We start from the raw sequence: 19,828 nt of genomic DNA, 5'->3' as shown, positions 1-19,828 counted from the left end.
CATTCTCATCATGTTTAACTCACACATACAGGGTTATAGTGAGGAAAATTCTGGAAATTCAGCAGATTTTGAAAGTGTAATTTGTCGTAAATGCCAGAACGCACTTTAGGATCGGCTTAAAAGGCAGCAACAAGGCCAAGCTCTTCTCGTGTCAGCGTGTGTGTGAGAGTGAGTGTGACATATGCAGTGCTCATATTCCCGTGATACAGAGCTCGTGTTGAATAGACAGTGCCGTGCAAAAGTCTTAGGCATGTGTAAAGAAATGCTGTCAACCAAAAATGGTAAAAAATAATGAAATGAAATGTTTCAACAATAAAAAAAACAAAAAAACAGGAAGCAGTAAGCCATAATAAATCAGTATAACAAAGTCAATATTTGGTGTGAGACGACCCTTTGCTTTAAAAAAAAAAAAATAGTAGTCTCAAGTCCATCGAGTGCAGTTTTATAAGGAAATGAGCTGTAGGGTTTACTGAGCATCTTCCAGAACCAGCCGCAGTTCTTCTGGACACTTTGACTGTCACGTTCGCGTCTTCATTTTACACCAAAACCCAGCAGCCTTCATTATGTTTTCTTTTTTAATCTGAAAAGTGCTCTCTTAAAAGTGGTAATATGCTGCTCGGATACAAACTTTTTTTCCCTGTAACATTTAATTTTGTGCTGGAAAAAAAACCCCAGCTAGATATTTTTGTACTGACAAAATAATGTAGAAGTCAGAAAATAAAAATCTTGAAAAGCTTGTATGAAAAATGGGCGCCAAGACTTTTGCACAGTACTGTGTGTATTGGAATCAGTTTAAGTTTTTTCCCCTCAGTTTTTCAGTTTTCTCCCAGAATTTTTCTCGTTTTCCACAGAGCCGTAATCACGACCCCAGCTTCAGTCAGGTCCACATCACAGAAACAGGGCGCGGTTCACATATCACAACGTTGAATGTGTACAACATCAACAACTCATTTTTAATCTCTGTTTTGTTCTCGTTCCATTTTTTTTAATAAACTGCTCATGCCAGTGAAATATTTTTACTCTACATGGCGGCCTGCTGATTTCAGCTTCCAAAAACCTTCATAATACTGTATCTTAGTTTTTTTCCCCCCTAAATTCTGCTTTTATATTTCTTAAAAATGAGCTTTAATATGATTTATGATTAAATGATGTATGCTTATGGAGGAGTATAACATCCTTTGCAATATGATTTTTTTTGCCTGTTCATTAAAGCTTTTTATCAGCCTAAAAAAAAAAAACATTATTACAATTCATGATTCAATTCATGATGTTGGGTTCACTGTTCGATTTTTCAACAATATTTTTGAAAAAAGAGAACAAAATTTTATTGCCAATAAAAAATGCAACGTGTACTTTCCGATTTTCTTTATATCAACTTAAATATTCCTTTTGTTAAACTTGAAAAAAAAACACCCTAAAAAACCTTTGGTTTCATTTTCTTAATAAGCAACAATAATTATTTACCCACATTTTATTAAAAACAAAAACGTTTTTGTAAAAATCGTACTTTTCATGATAAACATTTATGAACATTTGTACTTCCTCCATTTGCTTCTCTTTTCTTTATCTTTCAGCAGTCTGTAAAAAGAGAAAGAGAGCTCTGATTTCTTGTTAAATCTATTTGGACACAATCACACAACAGCTCTTTCAGATTTTAGATCTGTTTTTTGTGTGTTTTCGCAGCATTAGAGCAGTGTTACTTCCGCCTAAGGTGAAGTCACAGGCATTCCTCCTATTTAAAGTTACTGCTGTCTAAACAATGCAATTACAGCTAAAAAACTAATAGATTAATCATCATGAGTCATTTTTTATTTCATAGATTCAAACTGTCATACATTTGTATCGTGATTTATCATCGCACGATATATCATTACGTCATCATCGGTTATGACTATTTCTTAAATTTTTTGTTCAAAAGTCTTTATTGAAATTGGTCACAGTGAACAGATTTCATATTAAAGAACAATAGTGTAGAGTTCTTTTCAATCTAGTGCATCTATTTTATCCATGGAAATAAAAAAAATACAGATGTTCATTGTGTTTGTATATTATACAATATTATTTTGAAAACCCACCTGCCGACTGATCTGGCATGTTTTAATTGTGCAACAGTAATGACGTAAATACCAGCATCATGGACTAGTGTCCGAAAGCGTTTTTTTTTCATTTTAACAACGAGCTCATTATATAGTCCTCTATACAGTAATTCCCTATATAGGGAGTAGGGAGTAGTGAACAAGTGAGCGATTTCAGACACAGGGAATGTTGGCAGATGTTGGACACTTTGATTTCCGCTGTACGTTTTACTTCCGTCCTACGATGTCTCGCACAGGTCTCAACGAATCTCGTTTACGGCCATTGCTTTGACATATGGACTGATATATTAGAGAGCATATTTCAAACACTCATAACTCGCTATAGCAGCGACAAAATAGCGATCAAAAATGCGTTCCTATATTTAATAAAATGAGATAAATAGAATTTTGATAATAAAAAAAAATTGCCTTCAGTTCTCCTTTAAAGCAGTGGAAAAACGAAGAGAGTTGCGCACACGTGACTATATTTTGTCTGGAATGTCACTTGGCCTCGCATTTGTATATCCACCAACATGGCCGACATCCGGGTTTCCATTTTGCTTTGACGTCATTTGCAAGTCAAGGATACCCTTCCCTCATCCCCTCCATTTCCAAGCGTGGATTAGAACCTGCTGCGGCTGTCGGGTGCAGTAATATCTGTGTGCAGAGCCGTGGCAGTGTTTGTGCGGCGACTGTTAGGCTAATCAATGTTTCAATTATTTTCAGTGGGTTTCCATTAAATTTGCGTAATATAAAACTAAAACAAAACACCGCTCCCTTGTCGAACTCATGATGTCCTGAAGATAGGTCAAATGCTTTTCTGTTACGCCATTCAAGAGCAACTAATATTACGAACTGCACCTTAAAAAAACAAAAAAACATTATTGGTTTGTTTTCACATGTGATTTTTACACAATTCAGTTATTGTCATGTGATTTGCTTCTACACACAAGTTATACAAGTTATTTGTTTGTGCATGTTAATGTCGGACGTGATTTGATTTAATTTAATTTACCGTGTGTCATTGAATCACAGGGTGTCATGTGCTTTCGTGCTTTTTTTTATTCCTCGCGTGATCACGTACATAAAATATGTACAATGGATGTAATTTGTCGTAAAAGTTGCACAAAGTGGAATTTGACGAGACGATGAGAATAGAAAAAGCTGCACGTGATCAAAGATATCTGCTTTGTTTTTCGTCCACTTTCCGTTCTTCCTCCGAGGCTTTCCATCATGGCTTTGTTTGTTTTGCAGTGAAAGGCAGAACAACAGAGTGACAGTGTGGAGTGAGTGGAAGTGACCGCTGAGAGCGACTGCGCCCACTCCTCCTGCTCTCTCTGCAGTGCTTTATGGCCGGTTCGCATGCGCTTAGTGGACGCACTCCAACTTTTCCTCAACTCTTTCTCTTTGCTCTTCCTTTCCTCCTTCTTTTGCTCTCTCTGTCTTTTCTGAGGGGTGTTCCTTGGCAGGAGTTAGCGTGGCTTGTAATGCTCTGTTGCCAGTTGCTCCGTGTCTTGTGGTTAAATCGCCGTGATTTATGCCTCGCTCTACAATGGCGGCCACGCAGGTCACGTCCCGAGGCTGCAGGGAGTCCCTTTTTCCCCTCCACTTTTGATTAAAGAGGAATTTTTTTTTTTTTTAGTTCCCACTGGTTATCCCAGGCAGCTACATTATCTACAGCATGTTTGAGTTCTGAGTTGTAACCGAGACAGGACATCATTACGGCTGAAGGCTGGCGTCCATCTTTTCATGGGAGTTGAATGAGCGTTAATGAAACGAGAAATTGCCATGAGTGTGATTTTTAGATATGATGACAGAAACTAAAGAAAAAAAAAAGAAGTTCAAGGTACCGAAATAAATAAATAAATAAATAAATAATGCAATAAAGTGCAAGGCATGTCTTTGAGTTTCAGGATCAAATGAAAGCCACAAAGAACAAGAGAGTGTTGGAGATAGTGAGAGAGAGAGAGAGAGAGAGAGAGAGAGAGAGAAAGTGTCTATGAGAGAGAGATAATGAGTGTGAGAGCTAGCCAGGGAGTGTGTGAGAGAGAGAGAGAGAGAGAGAGAGGTAGGGAGCGTGAGGGAGTCTCGCTGCATTGTGTCCCAGGCTGAATGCGGCCCTTTATGAGGAACGCTTAAAAGGACATTGCGGCCGGGCCGAGCCACTGTCTCCACAGCAACAGCCCAGGAGCGCGCAAAACTCAGAGATAATGGACTGAGAGAGAAAAGAGGAGTGGAGTTCCTTCTCTCCGCACCGCTTCCTTCACGGAATTCCCTCTGTTTCTGCTGAGACAGAAAGAGAGACTGCGAGAGCTACAAAGCTACTTGGTGGACAAACTTGTGTTTTTTTCTACTTTGTATGTGTGTCTGTGTGAAGGAGGAGAAGAAGGAGGAGAAGAAGAAGAAGAAAGCACAGATGCAGAGATGTTCTCCAAGGGTACAGTCTCAGCCCGTGACTCTTTTGTCTTTATCCCCACAGAGGCTGCTCAAGCGAACCATGCTGCTTCTCCAGACACCACCAGCCCGGAGATAATGCAATGTCCAACGGTAAGTGGACACTTTTTTAAATAAAAAAAAAAAGAAGCAAAAAATCTTTCCAAATGTACTTTCACTTGTGTTCTTATTTGCGTTTGCATTTCTGGATTGATGTGGCCGTACTGTCTGTCTCTCAAATGTGCATATTTCATATAATACACCTGAGCATCATGTACAACATGTGTGATGTTTTTTTATATCCTGCTTTTATGTGCACCAGCAAGTTTTTTTTTTCTTTTTAAAAGCACATTTTGTTTTCACACTTGAGGTGTGAAACTGCAAGAGGTGAAACTACACCTCATCTGACGGGAATGTAGTGTGCAAATGCAAATGCAAATGTATCAGCTCACAATGAAACAATGAACACAAGACCTACACGAAGGGATGAGCTCCATCTACGTACACTGATATAAATATATAAATGAACAAAATGACCATTCACTTAGGCCGCGTTCACACTTTGGTTCCACCAATTCTGGGCTCATTTGGGGGCGGGGCTTAATCACAGGTTGGCTTTCACATGGAAGAATTCCTTCTGAACCATGAATCAATTGTGCAGTTTTTTTTGCAGAACGATTGGTACTAGTTTCATCTCCTTGTTTTTTTTCCTGTCATAGCAACACTGAAGAACAGCACTTTGTGGATGCACGGCATGTCATTGTGCATGAATATCTTATATATACCTCGTATATACGAAGATTTTTAGCCATACAGGATAACACGTCTGACACGTCCATTTTTTTTCCTCGATGTTCCCAGTGCACAACAAAGATCAGCTAATTAGAGTGCCAGTCCTCCAGGAAGTCTGGTTTTATATATCAGTAACCATAGCAACCCTTTCCCAATCATCACCAAACTCGAAACAGGAAGTTGACACAATCACGTTGCTTAACATACTTTGTAATAACCGCATTATTAATCCAGCAAACAGCTACAGCATGTCGCCACATCGTAGAACCAATTTGTGTTTCTTTTGGTTCTTTGCAATGCATGAGCTTGTATAACTAGCCAGCTATTTCCTCTCCTCTAGCTACTAGCATGCTATGTAATAAGCTAGCAAAAGTGGTTGATCTACCTGCAAGTACTAATCTGAATGCAAAACTATTGGTCCCTATTGGTATACTTGATTACCTGCGTCCACATCCTGTTGCATAATAATAAAAGTAGGAGGAGATTGGGGATCTCTGATGTTCGTGGTGATAACGGTATAATTTCCCAGTGAACAGTAATGGAATAATAATGCGTCAAAGAGTGTTTGCATCAATTTGGAGGAAATATACGTATATATATATTTTGGATCATCGAGATTCTCGTTAACCCTGCTACCACTTTTTATCTTCAACCCATGAACGTTGCCAAGGTAGATATCATGATAACGATTAATAATACAATAATAATTATAGCATCCAACTGTTTATCATTTCTGGATTTTTCTTTTTTACAGAGATATCAGACACCGAGCTGTTATTTGACCACCCTGATATAAAGCTAATGTCGCTGGTTCAAAGTGACGCTTTGACTCAGTTCAGGCTTTTCCCAGGATTACAGCTGATTTCATTTAGCAATTAACGAACTCCAATTTGTGTATGAATGGCCTTTTTCACTCGCGAGCTCCAATGCCACAGCATGTGAACATGAACTTTTGTAGAGTTCATTGCAAAGAGAGAGAGAGGGAGAGAGAGAGAGAGAGAGTATGTCAGAGAATCAAAATGAGTGAAAAGACCTCTGAAGCTTAATTTGTTGTAAAAGTTTCACGTCATCTTTACAAACTCTTTGTCCTTAAGCCAGCAGAGACTCGTTCAGGCTGATGAGGGAAGCTCAGAGTATGAGTCAGGAGCTGAGGGTCTCCCTTGGCTGGCTCTCCTCCCCTCCACTTCACTTCCTACTTAAAACTCTTAACTCCACTTGGTGCTGCTGAGAGGGAGTGTGTCAGAGAAACCCCACTGGTTTTGTTTCCATTCAACCACCACAGACTGAGTCGATGTGGATCTTCTGAGGTGAGATCGACTCCACTTAAGCTTGGGTTATACTTGTTTTTCGCTACATACTGCATACGAGTACGCAAGCTGGCTGCCGCATCTATCCTGCGTCGTTTTGAGCATCGCTTGTGTACGTTCATAGAAATTAATACTACAGTAGTAGCATCCGGCCAACAGGCGATGAGTTTATGCCATTGTGTGTCATCCGTCGTCCGTTGGGCGTCATCCACGTTTCACAAAAATTGCTTCTTCTTTCTCAATTCTTCAACGATTTTTATTCTTTTTGGCAGGAATGTATAGGTCTCCTTGGGGTGCATATAGCTTCTACACAAATCTGCAAATTAATTGTAATTAATAATGAAGATATGGAGTAATTAATCAATCCCTAATGAGCAGTTTCCACACAAATCGCTTCTTCTCTCTCAATTCTTCACCAATTTTGATTCTTTCTGGCATGAAGGTTGGGGTGCATAAAACTTCTATCCAGATTTGCTTCATTACAATTATTCATGAACTTATGGACTAATTAAACCTTAATGAGCAATTCAACAAAAATTGCTTCTTCTTGGTCAATTCCTCACCGTTTTGGATTCTTTCTGGCAAATAGGTTGGTATTCCTAGGGTAACTATCGCTGCTATATATAGCTTGTATATAGTGTCTATAGCTTACAGCATGTATTGCGCAAGGTGTCCCACTTTAGATAGTTCCTTCTGGAGTAGACGGCACCGGAGTGAGCTACGCCATCATTGATGGTCTCGTTGAGTATTAACATGGTTAATGTTTAAATTTAAATGCCTCTTGTGTCACCTTCAGTCCTAACAAAAGGTCTGTTTTCAAATCGAATACAGCCAGACGGATTTTTCAAATTGATACACAGCTCATGATGACAATCATGACGACAGCAAAAAGTTTAAAAGAGAGAGAGTGTGTTTAATATCGCTGGATATGAAATTGCTAAACATTTCATGACTCGGAAACTTGACGAACATGGACGTCTTGCCTGTGATGCACCATCTAGTGGACATCACAAAGTATGCATGCGAGTATGCGCTTTACCATGAAAGTTAAAGTGGAAACCAGGCCTTAGAAGCAAGTGCATAACAAAGTCTCATCTCATCTCATTATCTCTAGCCGCTTTATCCTGTTCTACAGGGTCGCAGGCAAGCTGGAGCCTATCCCAGCTGACTACGGGCAAAAGGCGGGGTACACCCTGGACAAGTCGCCAGGTCATCACAGGGCTGACACATAGACACAGACAACCATTCACACTCACATTCACACCTACGGTCAATTTAGAGTCACCAGTTAACCTAACCTGCATGTCTTTGGACTGTGGGGGAAACCGGAGCACCTGGAGGAAACCCACGCGGACACGGAGAGAACATGCAAACTCCGCACAGAAAGACCCTCGCCAGCCACGGGGCTCGAACCCGGACTTCTTGCTGTGAGGCGACAGCGCTAAGCACTACACCACCATGCCGCCCCTGCATAACAAAGTATTTATATTAAATAATACACCATGGACTCCTAGTGTTTTCGTTTACATAACGGAGATTTCTAGTGCATATTCCCCTTGAAATAAGATACGGACTTTCTTCAGTGATCATCTGTCATGTCTATGGCATGGTGGTACAGTGGGTAGCATCGCCGTCTCAAAGCTGCAGAGTCTCCGCTGCGACCCTGAGTTCGGGCTGCTGTCTGTTGAGAAACGTATTATGAGTTCATTCATTTTAAAGAATGTGAAACTTGTACATGACAGATGGTTTTTGGACATGTTTTACCAGCTTGAAGCTTTTCAAACCTGGAGTTTCACTTCTTCAAACTGAACAAGAATGCAATTCTGGCTTTATACACCGTCAGGGCTTCTTCATCAGTAACAGTGAATAAAAGGCTCTCATTAATCCTGTAGCTGTTCTCCATGTTTAGTTTTCCTGCTAAGCTACTGTCAGTTTTGTTTAGATTCATTGGGGGTGTGGCATATCCTGAACTCTATTGGCTGATGTGGATGGCAGTTGAACATGACACAAGTCTGACTTCCTGTTTCAGAAGGCGGTACATCAGCATGAAATCACAGCTAAGAAGCCATTACCACACAGTAGATGAATTATCTTCAGGGTTTTTAGTAGACAAATGGACCACATGGAACCATGAATGGATATTAGGAAAATATGGAACTTTGATTTTATTCCTTAGCTCGTCTGACTTGCGCTACTTGTAAAAAGTGTTTGAAACATTTGAAGCACTCACTGTGTAACACCGCAGCAGTGTGTGTTATGATGTTCTAATAGCATCTCAGGGCGGCACGGTGGTGTAGTGGTTAGCGCTGTCGCCTCACAGCAAGAAGGTCCTGGGTTCGAGCCCCGTGGCCGGCGAGGGCCTTTCTGTGTGGAGTTTGCATGTTCTCCCCGTGTCTGCGTGGGTTTCCTCCGGGTGCTCCGGTTTCCCCCACAGTCCAAAGACATGCAGGTTAGGTTAACTGGTGACTCTAAATTGAGCGTAGGTGTGAATGTGAGTGTGAATGGTTGTCTGTGTCTATGTGTCAGCCCTGTGATGACCTGGCGACTTGTCCAGGGTGTACCCCGCCTTTCGCCTGTAGTCAGCTGGGATAGGCTCCAGCTTGCCTGCGACCCTGTAGAACAGGATAAAGTGGCTAGAGATAATGAGATGAGATGAATAGCATCTCATGACAATGAACCTCATGATGATGTTCATTTCAGCTTACACGCTTTTATAGATGTGACAAGAGACTGTACATGGCCATGAATTAATCAGAGGCGGCCATAGTAATCTGTAGCTCATCCTAAAACCTAAACAAACCTTGTGATGGAAATTGTTAGAGATTGTTATGTTGGGACATGACATTAAAGTCCATCTTAATATTTCTAATTTGATAAATCTTTTTCATGAACTATTAATCCTAACATGGAGGGAAATCAGCTTATCAAAAGCTAGATATACAGTGGTGCTTGGAAGTTTGTGAACCCTTTAGAATTTTTTATATTTCTGCATAAATATGACCTAAAATATCATCAGATTTTCACACAAGTCCTAAAAGTAGATAAAGAGAACCCAGTTAAACAAATGAGACAAAAATATTATACTTGGCCATTTATTTATTGAGGAAAATGATCCAATATTACATATCTGTGAGTGGCAAAAGAATGTGAACCTCTAGGATTAGCAGTTAATTTGAAGGTGAAATTAGATTCAGGTGTTTTCAATCAATGGGATGACAATCAGGTGTGAGTGGGCACCCTGTTTTATTTAAAGAACAGGGATCTATCAAAGTCTGATCTTCACAACACGTTTGTGGAAGTGTATCATGGCATGAACAAAGGAGATTTCTGAGGACCTCAGAAAAAGCGTTGTTGATGCTCATCAGGCTGGAAAAGGTTACAAAACCATCTCTAAAGAGTTTGGACTCCACCAATCCACAGTCAGACAGATTGTGTACAAATGGAGGAAATTCAAGACCATTGTTACCCTCCCCAGGAGTGGTCGACCAACAAAGATCACTCCAAGAGCAAGGCGTGTAATAGTTGACGAGGTCACAAAGGACCCCAGGGTAACTTCTAAGCAACTGAAGGCCTCTCTCACATTGGCTAATGTTAATGTTCATGAGTCCACCATCAGGAGAACACTGAACAACAATGGTGTGCATGGCAGGGTTGCAAGGAGAAAGCCACTGCTCTCCAAAAAGAGCATTGCTGCTCATCTGCAGTTTGTTAAAGATCACGTGGACAAGCCAGAGGGCTATTGGAAAAATGTTTTGTGGACAGATGAGACCAAAATAGAACTTTTTGGTTTAAATGAGAAGCGTTATGTTTGGAGAAAGGAAAACACTGCATTCCAGCATAAGAACCTTATCCCATCTGTGAAAGATGGTGGTGGTAGTATCATGGTTTGGGCCTGTTTTGCTGCATCTGGGCCAGGACGGCTTACCATCATTGATGGAACAATGAATTCTGAATTATACCAGCGAATTCTAAAGGAAAATGTCAGGACGTCTGTCCATGAACTGAATCTCAAGAGAAGGTGGGTCATGCAGCAAGACAACGACCATAAGCACACAAGTCGTTCTACCAAAGAATGGTTAAAGAAGAATCAAGATAATGTTTTGGAATGGCCAAGTCAAAGTCCTGACCTTAATCCAATGGAAATGTTGTGGAAGGACCTGAAGCGAGCAGTTCATGTGAGGAAACCCACCAACATCCCAGAGTTGAAGCTGTTCTGTACGGAGGAACGGGCTAAAATTCCTCCAAGCCGGTGTGCAGGACTGATCAACAGTTACCGCAAACGTTTAGTTGCAGTTATTGCTGCACAAGGGGGTCACACCAGATACTGAAAGCAAAGGTTCACATACTTTTGCCACTCACAGATATGTAATATTGGATCATTTTCCTGAATAAATAAATGACCAAGTATAATATTTTTGTCTCATTTGTTAACTGGTTTCTCTTTATCTACTTTTAGGACTTGTGTGAAAATCTGATGATGTTTTAGGTCCTATTTATGCAGAAATATAGAAAATTCTAAAGGGTTCACAAACTTTCAAACACCACTGTATGGTGATGTCAAATGACAACATTTCAGAAATGGTGAGTGTAGAAATGGTTTAAGGTGGGTGGAGCACAGAAGCACGGCAGGCCAGAACTGAGTTCTCTCAAACTCTTTTATTTTAGCTTTTCAGCTTTCACTTTACACTCTCCCAGTCACATGCACCCACACACAAGCATTCTGGTTGGGGAGAGAGCTCCCTTCCTCTGCTCTCCCTCTCCTCTTATAAATTGCGGTCACTGGGGAAGACACACAAACACAGGTTACTTCCCATCAGGTGCAGTGATTCTGCCACTTACCTTCCCTGACTCTGCCTTCCATTCACAGACCGACGCTTGACCATGCCCCCGCTGCCACAGTGAGATCTGAAGTGTGATTTTTTTTCCCCCAGTCTGACCAGTAAGAACCAGCCAGACCAGCTAGAACTTGCCCGGCCAGTTACAATCAGTCTGTAAATATCCAAAAGTCAAAAACTTCTCTAAAACCATCAAACCTGACCAGCTAGACCCAGCCTGTTTGGTTAGAACCAGCATAACCAGTTAGCCTGGTTAGAACCAGTCTGACCAGCTAGAACCAGACTGTGCTAAGTTTCTCAAAAGCATCGCAGCACAAAGATCATTGTTAAATGGTAGCGCGTGCAGCCTTCTCTCCAAGTTAAGATGCTCTTAGCATTAAGAAGCTTTTGGGAAACCCACCTCTGATTAGTTAGAACCAGCATGACCAGTTAGAACCAATCTGGGGTGAGTTTCCCAAAAGCATCGTAGCACAAAGATCATTGTTAAATGGTAGAGTGAGCATTACAAAGAATACTCTCTCTCCTAGTTTAGATTAGATTAGATAAAACTTTATTGATCCCTTTGGGCGGGTTCCCTCAGGGAAATTAAGATTCCAGCAGCATCATTACAGATAAACAGAGAAAATAAATAGAGAGAACGTCTAGATAAATTAAAATAAATTATTTACATATACAAATATAAAAAGAATAAGATATGGGGAAGGGGGGAAGGAGGGGGAAAAAAGGGGGGGCGCGGCGGCAGGAGAGATATTGCACATTATATTGCACATTGTCCGGTATTGCTTATTGTCAGGCTAGGCTACTGCTCCTTCCCATCCTCTGTCCTCCTGTTACCCCTCCTCCCCCCCAGAGAGGAGTTGTACAGTCTGATGGCGTGAGGGACAAAGGAGTTTTTAAGTCTGTTCGTCCTGCACTTGGGAAGGAGCATTCTGTCACTGAACAGGCTCCTCTGGTTGCTGATGATACAGCGAGCAGCACAATGAATGCTCTCTCTCCTAGTTAAGATGCTTTTAGCATTAAGAGGCTTTTGGGAAACCCACCCCTGACCATTTAGAATAAGCATGACCAGTTAAAGCCAGTCTGACTGGAACCAGTATAGAACTAGCATGACCAATTAGAAACAGCCTGCCTAGTTAGAACCATTCTCGGGTGGGTTTCCCAAAAACCTCTTATCGCTAAGAGCATCTTAACTAGGAGAGAGTGTTCATTGTGCTGCTCACTCTATCATTTAACAATTATCTTTGTGCTGCGATGCTTTTGGGAAACTCAGGCCTGACCAGTTAGAACAAGTATGACTGGCTAGAACCAGCATGACCAGTTAGAACCAGTCTGGTAAGTATCCAAAAGCCCAGAATTTCTCTGAAGCCATCAAACCTGACCAGCTAAAACCAGACTGACTAGTTAGAACCAACATGACCAGTTCAAACCAGTCTGACCAATTAGAACCAGTCTCACCATTTAGAATGAGCATGACCAGTTACAGCCATCTGACTGGCTCAAAGCACTATAGAACCAGCATGACCAGTTAGAAACAGCCTGCCTGCTGAGAACCATTCTGGGGTGGGTTTCTCAAAAGCCTCTTAACGCTAAGCGCATCTTAACTAGGAGAGAGAGCATTCATTGTGCTGCTCGCTGTACCATTTCACGATGATCTTTGTGCTACGATGATTTTGGGAAACTCAGGCCTGACCAGCTAGAACCAGTCTGACCAATTAGAACCAATCTGACCATTTAGAACCATCAGGACCAGCTAGAACCAGCTTGACTGGCTAGAACCAGCGTAGAACCAGCACGACCAGTTAGAACCAGTCTGGTAAGTGTCCAAAATTTCAAAATTTCTCTAAAACCATCAAACCTGACCAGCTAAAATCAGACTGAGTAGTTAGAACCAGCATGACCACTTAGAAACAACCTGACTGGTTCGAACCAACATGACCAGTTCTGACCATTTAGAACCAGCATGACTAGTCAGAGCCAGCCTAATTGGTTAGAACCAGCATGACCACTTAGAACCAGTCTGTAAGTGTCTGAAATGCCTCTAAAATCGTTAAACCTGACCAGCTGAGATTAATGACCAGTCGACATGCTGTTTTTTTTTCATCAGGATAATCAACTTTAAAATACTAACACAAGGCAAATTAAAAGCAAGCTGCTTAGCTGGCGACGTACCGAATGATTCCCGTTTTGCTAACGAGCTGTAATATTTTATACTAGCATAAATAATAAAAACAAGGTGACTATGTACTTTAAATAAATTCAGGATTTGTAATGCATTTGTGGCTATTTTTCTATTTTAATGTCAGTCTCGCTATAATGAATCAGCCTGTAATGGTTCTCGGTGGCAGCTTCCATGGTTTAGTGAAGTGGAACTTGTCTCTGCTTTGATTTGCTCTTCTATTCAGGTCAGCTTTATAGACTCGCTCCTTTTCACCAGGTCTCTGCTCGACAAAAAACAAGGGTCTGTGGATCGCCCGACTAAAGAAAGGCGAACTCAAGGCTGTGTCCGATTCCTCCTTCTGCCAGGCTTTTGAGAGCTTCAGGGCTGTTCTTTCATGCCGGGGCTCGTTAAAGGGCACCCTCCTCCCTCGTTTTTCTCTCAATCTTTATGAATAGACAATAAAATCGGAAGAAAAAGAGCACTTGAATAGGGCTCGGTGCCAATCTGATGCCACTCAATGGGTTTTTATAATCATGGAAAAAAGCATGAGTTTGTCAGATGCTGATGGTGTAATGTTGTAATGTTCATATATAAGAAAGAATACACTTCACTGTGTGCTGTTAGAGGAAAATAAGGCAAAATTCTATTCTGGCTTTGTAACATCTTCATGCTTATGATGGTGTGAAGTTGATTATGTTCCTTTTACAGCACTCACCAAGGTGTTTTATTCCTCTGAAACCACAGCAATGACGTGTTTTTAAAATTTTGAACACAATGACATGTCATGGAGCACTTTTTATGTTCCTGTTCCTGTTATCACTTACATTATAGCAGCTGCAAACAATCGTTCCCTCACCGATCGATTGTTTATAGCTGCTATAATGTAATTGCATAATAAAAATATGCAATTAATCAGGCTGAAGAGAAACAGTCATGGAAGATGTAATAATGTCTGTTACAAAGCAATGACGCAATAAACAATTCCTTATAGAAACAGAAACAGTGATTTTATCCACATTCACTGGATATGAGCAATCGTGTGCTCTGATTGGCTATTCTACGACTAGGATATCAGCTCATATACCATGAGTAGAGAAAAAAAATGGCAGCGCGTGTTGCTGAACCAACTGAGGACGAAATAAAAGCTCGACTCGAAAACAAATCCACAAAAAATACAAAAAAAGCAACAAAATATGAAATGAAAGTATTTGATGGTAAGAACGTATCTTTTTTAAAAATTATTTTTCAAGAATTATTATTATTATCGCAATTTTCACAAATCGCTCCTGTCATTTCTCTGGTTTGTTTCCATTCTAAGCAGAAATGATTTTGTCAGACGTTTTGTATAAAGTTTTTATTTATCGAATTTGCAAAAAAAAAAAATTAAATGATCTGTTTCTCAAAATCCAATGAATGTGGATAGAATAAAACAGTTATTCCATGAAATCTCGTCATACATGGATTATAGCTTATGACTATCAGTTTATGTGCAATACAACTCGATTTCGTGGAATAACTGTTAATTGTACATTCTTTGTCAAATGATGAAGCGTTTTTAATTTGTTTATTATTCGTCCTGTTACGTTTCATGTTATAGAACATCAGTCAAGATCTTTTGACCAATCAGAATCGAGAGTTCAACAGCACCGAGGTGTAAAACATGAGAAACGCCAAGCGCTCAAAAGAACTGGCTTTCTCAGCACGGTTTCTCTGGATAGTTATTTCACTAAATTCCTCCAGTATCATTAGTACACATTTTGCTCATAAATAAAGAATATATAAGAGAATGAAAAAGTTTAAAGTATGCATGAGAAAGCACAAAAAAAACACACTTTGTGACTTGCATGGTGCTTAAATATTGCATGTGTGCTAGTTTTTTGCATAATGCATAACGTTTTTAGGGTAGAATACGTGCAGAAAGCTTTGCTGTTTCGACACTTAAAGTGTAAATGTCATGTCACGTGACAGTAACAGTGTAACAGATTCAATATGTTGTTGATTCAGATACAGGGACGCACGCTATCAGGTGTGTAGCTGCCCCTGTGATCGTGTTGTGATTGAGTAAATAGCTCGAGGCAGACATCCATAAATATGGCAAAGACTCTGTATATTTTGCATCACTGAGTCTATGGAAACTCAGAGTTCTCAGTTTTGTCATGTCAATAACATCAGTGTGTTTTGCTTGTTTTAGAGTTCGTCCCTCTGCGAGAGCCACGAATCGGCTCCGGAGGGCTGACGGCTTCCAGGTTGCACTCTGTGTTTGAAGTCGGCTTGTGAAACTCTTCCTTTATGTGTCTAGCTGTCAAACACAAGGCTGAAGCAGAAGTGTGTGTGTGTGTGTGTGTGTGTGTGTGTGTGTGTGTGTGTGTGTGTGTGTGTGTGTGTCTGTGGAGGCTTCTGAGCTTCTGTACACAACAAGTATGAACAGAGGAGAATAGATGAACAGGAAGGAAGAGAGAAATGACCAAAATGTGGGCCTGTGTTATATAATGCCAGAGTTAAACAAGAAGTTTGAATTGTTGTTTGATGAGAGATCAGTATTGCCACATTTCTGGAATATTTCTCGAGTAAAATCCAAGCTTCTATAGAACCATTCTGAATATTTAACAGTTATTCCACTGTTAAATATGTCGGCTTTCAGCTCATGTATGACTCGATTTCGTGGAACAAGTGTTTTATTCTATCCACATTCACTAGATTTTGAGAAACAGAGCATTTTTATTTGTATTTTTTTGCAAATTCGATAAATAAAAACTTCATACAAAACATCCGACAAAATAATTTCCGCTTAGAATGTAAACAAACTGGCGAAATGACAGGAGCAATTTGTGGAAATTGCAATAATAATAATAATAATAATAATAATAATAATAATAATTCTTGAAAAATAATTTTAAAAGAAGATACATTCTTTTACCATCAAATATTTTCATTCCATATTATGCTGCTTTTTTTTTGAGTAGAGTTTTTATTTCGTCCTCGGCTGGCTCAGCAACACGCTCCACCATTTTGTTTTTCTCTACTCACGGTATATGAGCTGATATCCTAGTAGTAGAGTAGCCAATCAGAGCGCACCATTGCTCATATCCAGTGAATGTGGATAGAATAAAAGAGGACTGGATTAGGCTCATGCTTGATTCACTATGATGTAATTATTCAATAATTTGATTATTTTTGGGGGTGGGTTTGTTTTCAAGTAGTTTTTATTTTGTCCTCGGTTGGTTCAGCAACACGTGCCACCATTTTGTTTTTCTCTACTCACAGTATATGAGCTGATATCCTAGTAGTAGAGTTGCCAGTCAGAGTGCACGATTGCTCATATCCAGCGAATGTGGGTAGAATAAAAGAGGACTGGATTAGGTGCATGCTTGGTTCACTATAATGTAGCTGTCCAATACCTTGATTATTATTATTATTATTTTTTTTGGGGGGTTGTTTTCGATTAGAGTTTCTATTTCATCCTTGGTCGGTTCAGTAACATTCTCCGCCATTTTTTTCTTCTTCTTTAGGGTTTTTTTGGTGGTTGCCAAACCAACTTAAAGGTGCTTTACCGCCACCAACTGGTCTGAAGTATGGAACAGGTGATATTGGAGGGGAAAAACCCCAACCTATATTCTTTTAGCTATTTCTGTTTCTTTTAAATACTTGATAACAAAATGATATATAGTATATCTGACTTGATGCACTCCGCCATTTTGTTTTTCTGTCCTTATGGTATAGGAACTGATATCCTAGTAGCAGAGTAGCCAATCAGAATGCGCGATTGCTCATATCCAGTGAATGTGGATAGAATAATTCATAATAGCACCGTTTTTTATTTTAATGGATGTGGGGCGTGGCCACTTCAGCTGGTCATCTAATAAGATCAGTGAGTACAAATAAAGACAGGCGCATTTTTGCATAATTAAGATATAATCGGCAAAATAAACCGCATCTTCCATTCAGGGTATTTAATCAGCAGTTTTAGTGATTAATCACAGTGATTAAAAGTAAACAACACATGACCAATGTTCAGTTGATCTAATCAAAGAAATGTCTCTACTTTCCAGTTGATCGTGTTGTCTGGTATTTCAAAAATCTCAAAGTACAGTGAGGTGTTTATAGGTATGTTTTAGACGTGTGGATCTGGAGGAAAAACTGAAGGACAGCTAGCTACATTTTGCTAAGGGGCCGTTCACAATTGTCAACATTTTCATGAGTGTACAAAACGTACACTTTTTAACCACCCCCTCCCCCCCCCTCCCCAAAGTGTACGAAATAAAATGTTGATTTTTCTGTATTAAAAAAAGATCTTGTTTATTCACAAAAAAATAGAAACCACAGGAACAAAATATAGAAACCACAGGAACAATTTTTAGTCCTTGATATTATTGCCTGGCCTCCCTCTTTTCTGTTTATGTTCTTCACTGTCTTGATGTTTCAGCAGCAAAAATTTTTATTTTTCGCTAGTTCACCCGCCCGATCCGCGGATTACCTGCGGACTCCGCGGCTGCAACCGCCATCCGCGCATCTCTACTAGCTACGGCCTAGCTACACGCAGTAGCTTTCCACACTGACGTGGCCAGCCTTCCAAAATTACCCTCAGAAGCAAAGAAAAGTCAAACTAACCTTTTGAAATAGGTCCACAATAGTTTTCTTTGGCCGCACTTTGAGTTTTTCCATCCTTTCACGACCTTGTTGATACTATGCACATTGGCCAGCATTCAGACCATCAGTTTTCAACCTTTTCCAAAGGTTTTATCCAGCGCTGACTGCCTCAGACCGTTTTAAATTGTGGTTGACGAAATGGAACACATTGATGAAGTGGCAGTATTCATTGTTCGGGGACCGATGTATTGTGTCTGGCCTATTTTTCACATAAATCTCCAGCTCATTGAACCACTCACACTGGGACGCCATTGTTCTGCAACGTCAGAACGTGTGTATCAGCCAGCGCCACCGTCGGACGCCCAGGGAACGTCTGTATTGTGCATTCATGCTGTGTACAAACACAGCAATTAGAGCCATTGGAGTGAGATAGGGCTGTATTGACGATCTTCTCTTGAGATAGCCACGGATCAAGACCCGTCAATACGAGGTATAGCCGTTGATACAAAGAGGGATCGACATTTTTATAACTATTTTAAAAGCGTACACGGCTGATTAACCCCCTCCCCCCCAGCGTATGTTTTGTACGCTCATGAAAATGTTGATAATTGTCTCACTGTTTCTACATTTTAGAGAGGTCCAATTCATAATAAAGTAACTTGGAAGGTGGTGTGTTTTGCAAATTATTGAATTGCATATTAATTATAAATGATGTGTTTATTACCTCTGGCTGTCTTCATGTTTACATCTGAAAAATGATGTCATCAACGTCACATTCAGTCACAAACAGCTGTGTTCAGAGATCATTTAAATACATCAGTATTTAGACTGAGGGCGGCACGGTGGTGTAGTGGTTAGCGCTGTCGCCTCACAGCAAGAAGGTCCTGGGTTCGAGCCCCGGGGCTGGCGAGGGCCTTTCTGTGTGGAGTTTGCATGTTCTCCCCGTGTCCGCGTGGGTTTCCTCCGGGTGCTCCGGTTTCCCCCACAGTCCAAAGACATGCAGGTTAGGTTAACTGGTGACTCTAAATTGAGCGTAGGTGTGAATGTGAGTGTGAATGGTTGTCTGTGTCTATGTGTCAGCCCTGTGATGACCTGGCGACTTGTCCAGGGTGTACCCCGCCTTTCGCCCGTAGTCAGCTGGGATAGGCTCCAGCTTGCCTGCGACCCTGTAGAAGGATAAAGCGACTAGAGATAATGAGATGAGATGAGTATTTAGACTGACAGAATTATGAGCTATTCAGCGTTTTGTATGTCTCAGTTACGTACGATTTTGAACCTGAGCTATCCAATATTTTAATGTAGCCTTGATACGAGACCTATAAATACTGTACATGTTTATTTTTTTTTTAAAGAAAATGCAATCTAGAACACTTAATAATCTGAATAATCTGAACAGAGAGCTTGAATACGTGTATCTTTCCCAATGTAAAATTGATGTAATTTACGAACAGAGGCAGTAATCACTATCAGTATCATTACAATAATCTCTGCCAAGTGTTTTTGCTTAGAGAAGAAAAAGTCAGGCAGTGCACGTTCATGTGTTTTGGAGGAGTGGCTTTCGAGGGAAGGCTGAATGGAGAGGGTGGGATTTTCCATTTGGATACTTTCAAAATCTCTTTGCTAGCAGCACTCTTTGCTGGT

At 40.4% G+C, this 19,828-nt stretch overlaps 1 protein-coding gene across 1 annotated transcript in view; it reads left to right on the top strand.

Annotated features, from left to right (window-relative positions):
- Positions 1–4,499: 4,499 nt before the first annotated feature.
- rgs3a (regulator of G protein signaling 3a) overlaps positions 4,500–19,828 on the top strand; it is a 244,983-nt gene continuing 229,654 nt past the window's right edge. Inside the window, exon 1 of the mRNA XM_060912131.1 lies at positions 4,500–4,622. Coding sequence (XP_060768114.1) covers positions 4,500–4,622 — 123 coding nt within the window. The remainder of the gene's footprint in view (positions 4,623–19,828) is intronic.

This window comes from Neoarius graeffei, chromosome 28 (assembly GCF_027579695.1).
Source record: "Neoarius graeffei isolate fNeoGra1 chromosome 28, fNeoGra1.pri, whole genome shotgun sequence".
Taxonomy (NCBI): Eukaryota; Metazoa; Chordata; class Actinopteri; order Siluriformes; family Ariidae; genus Neoarius; species Neoarius graeffei.
Note: the sequence above shows the minus strand (reverse complement) of the source record. Positions and strands in the feature narration are given on the sequence as shown.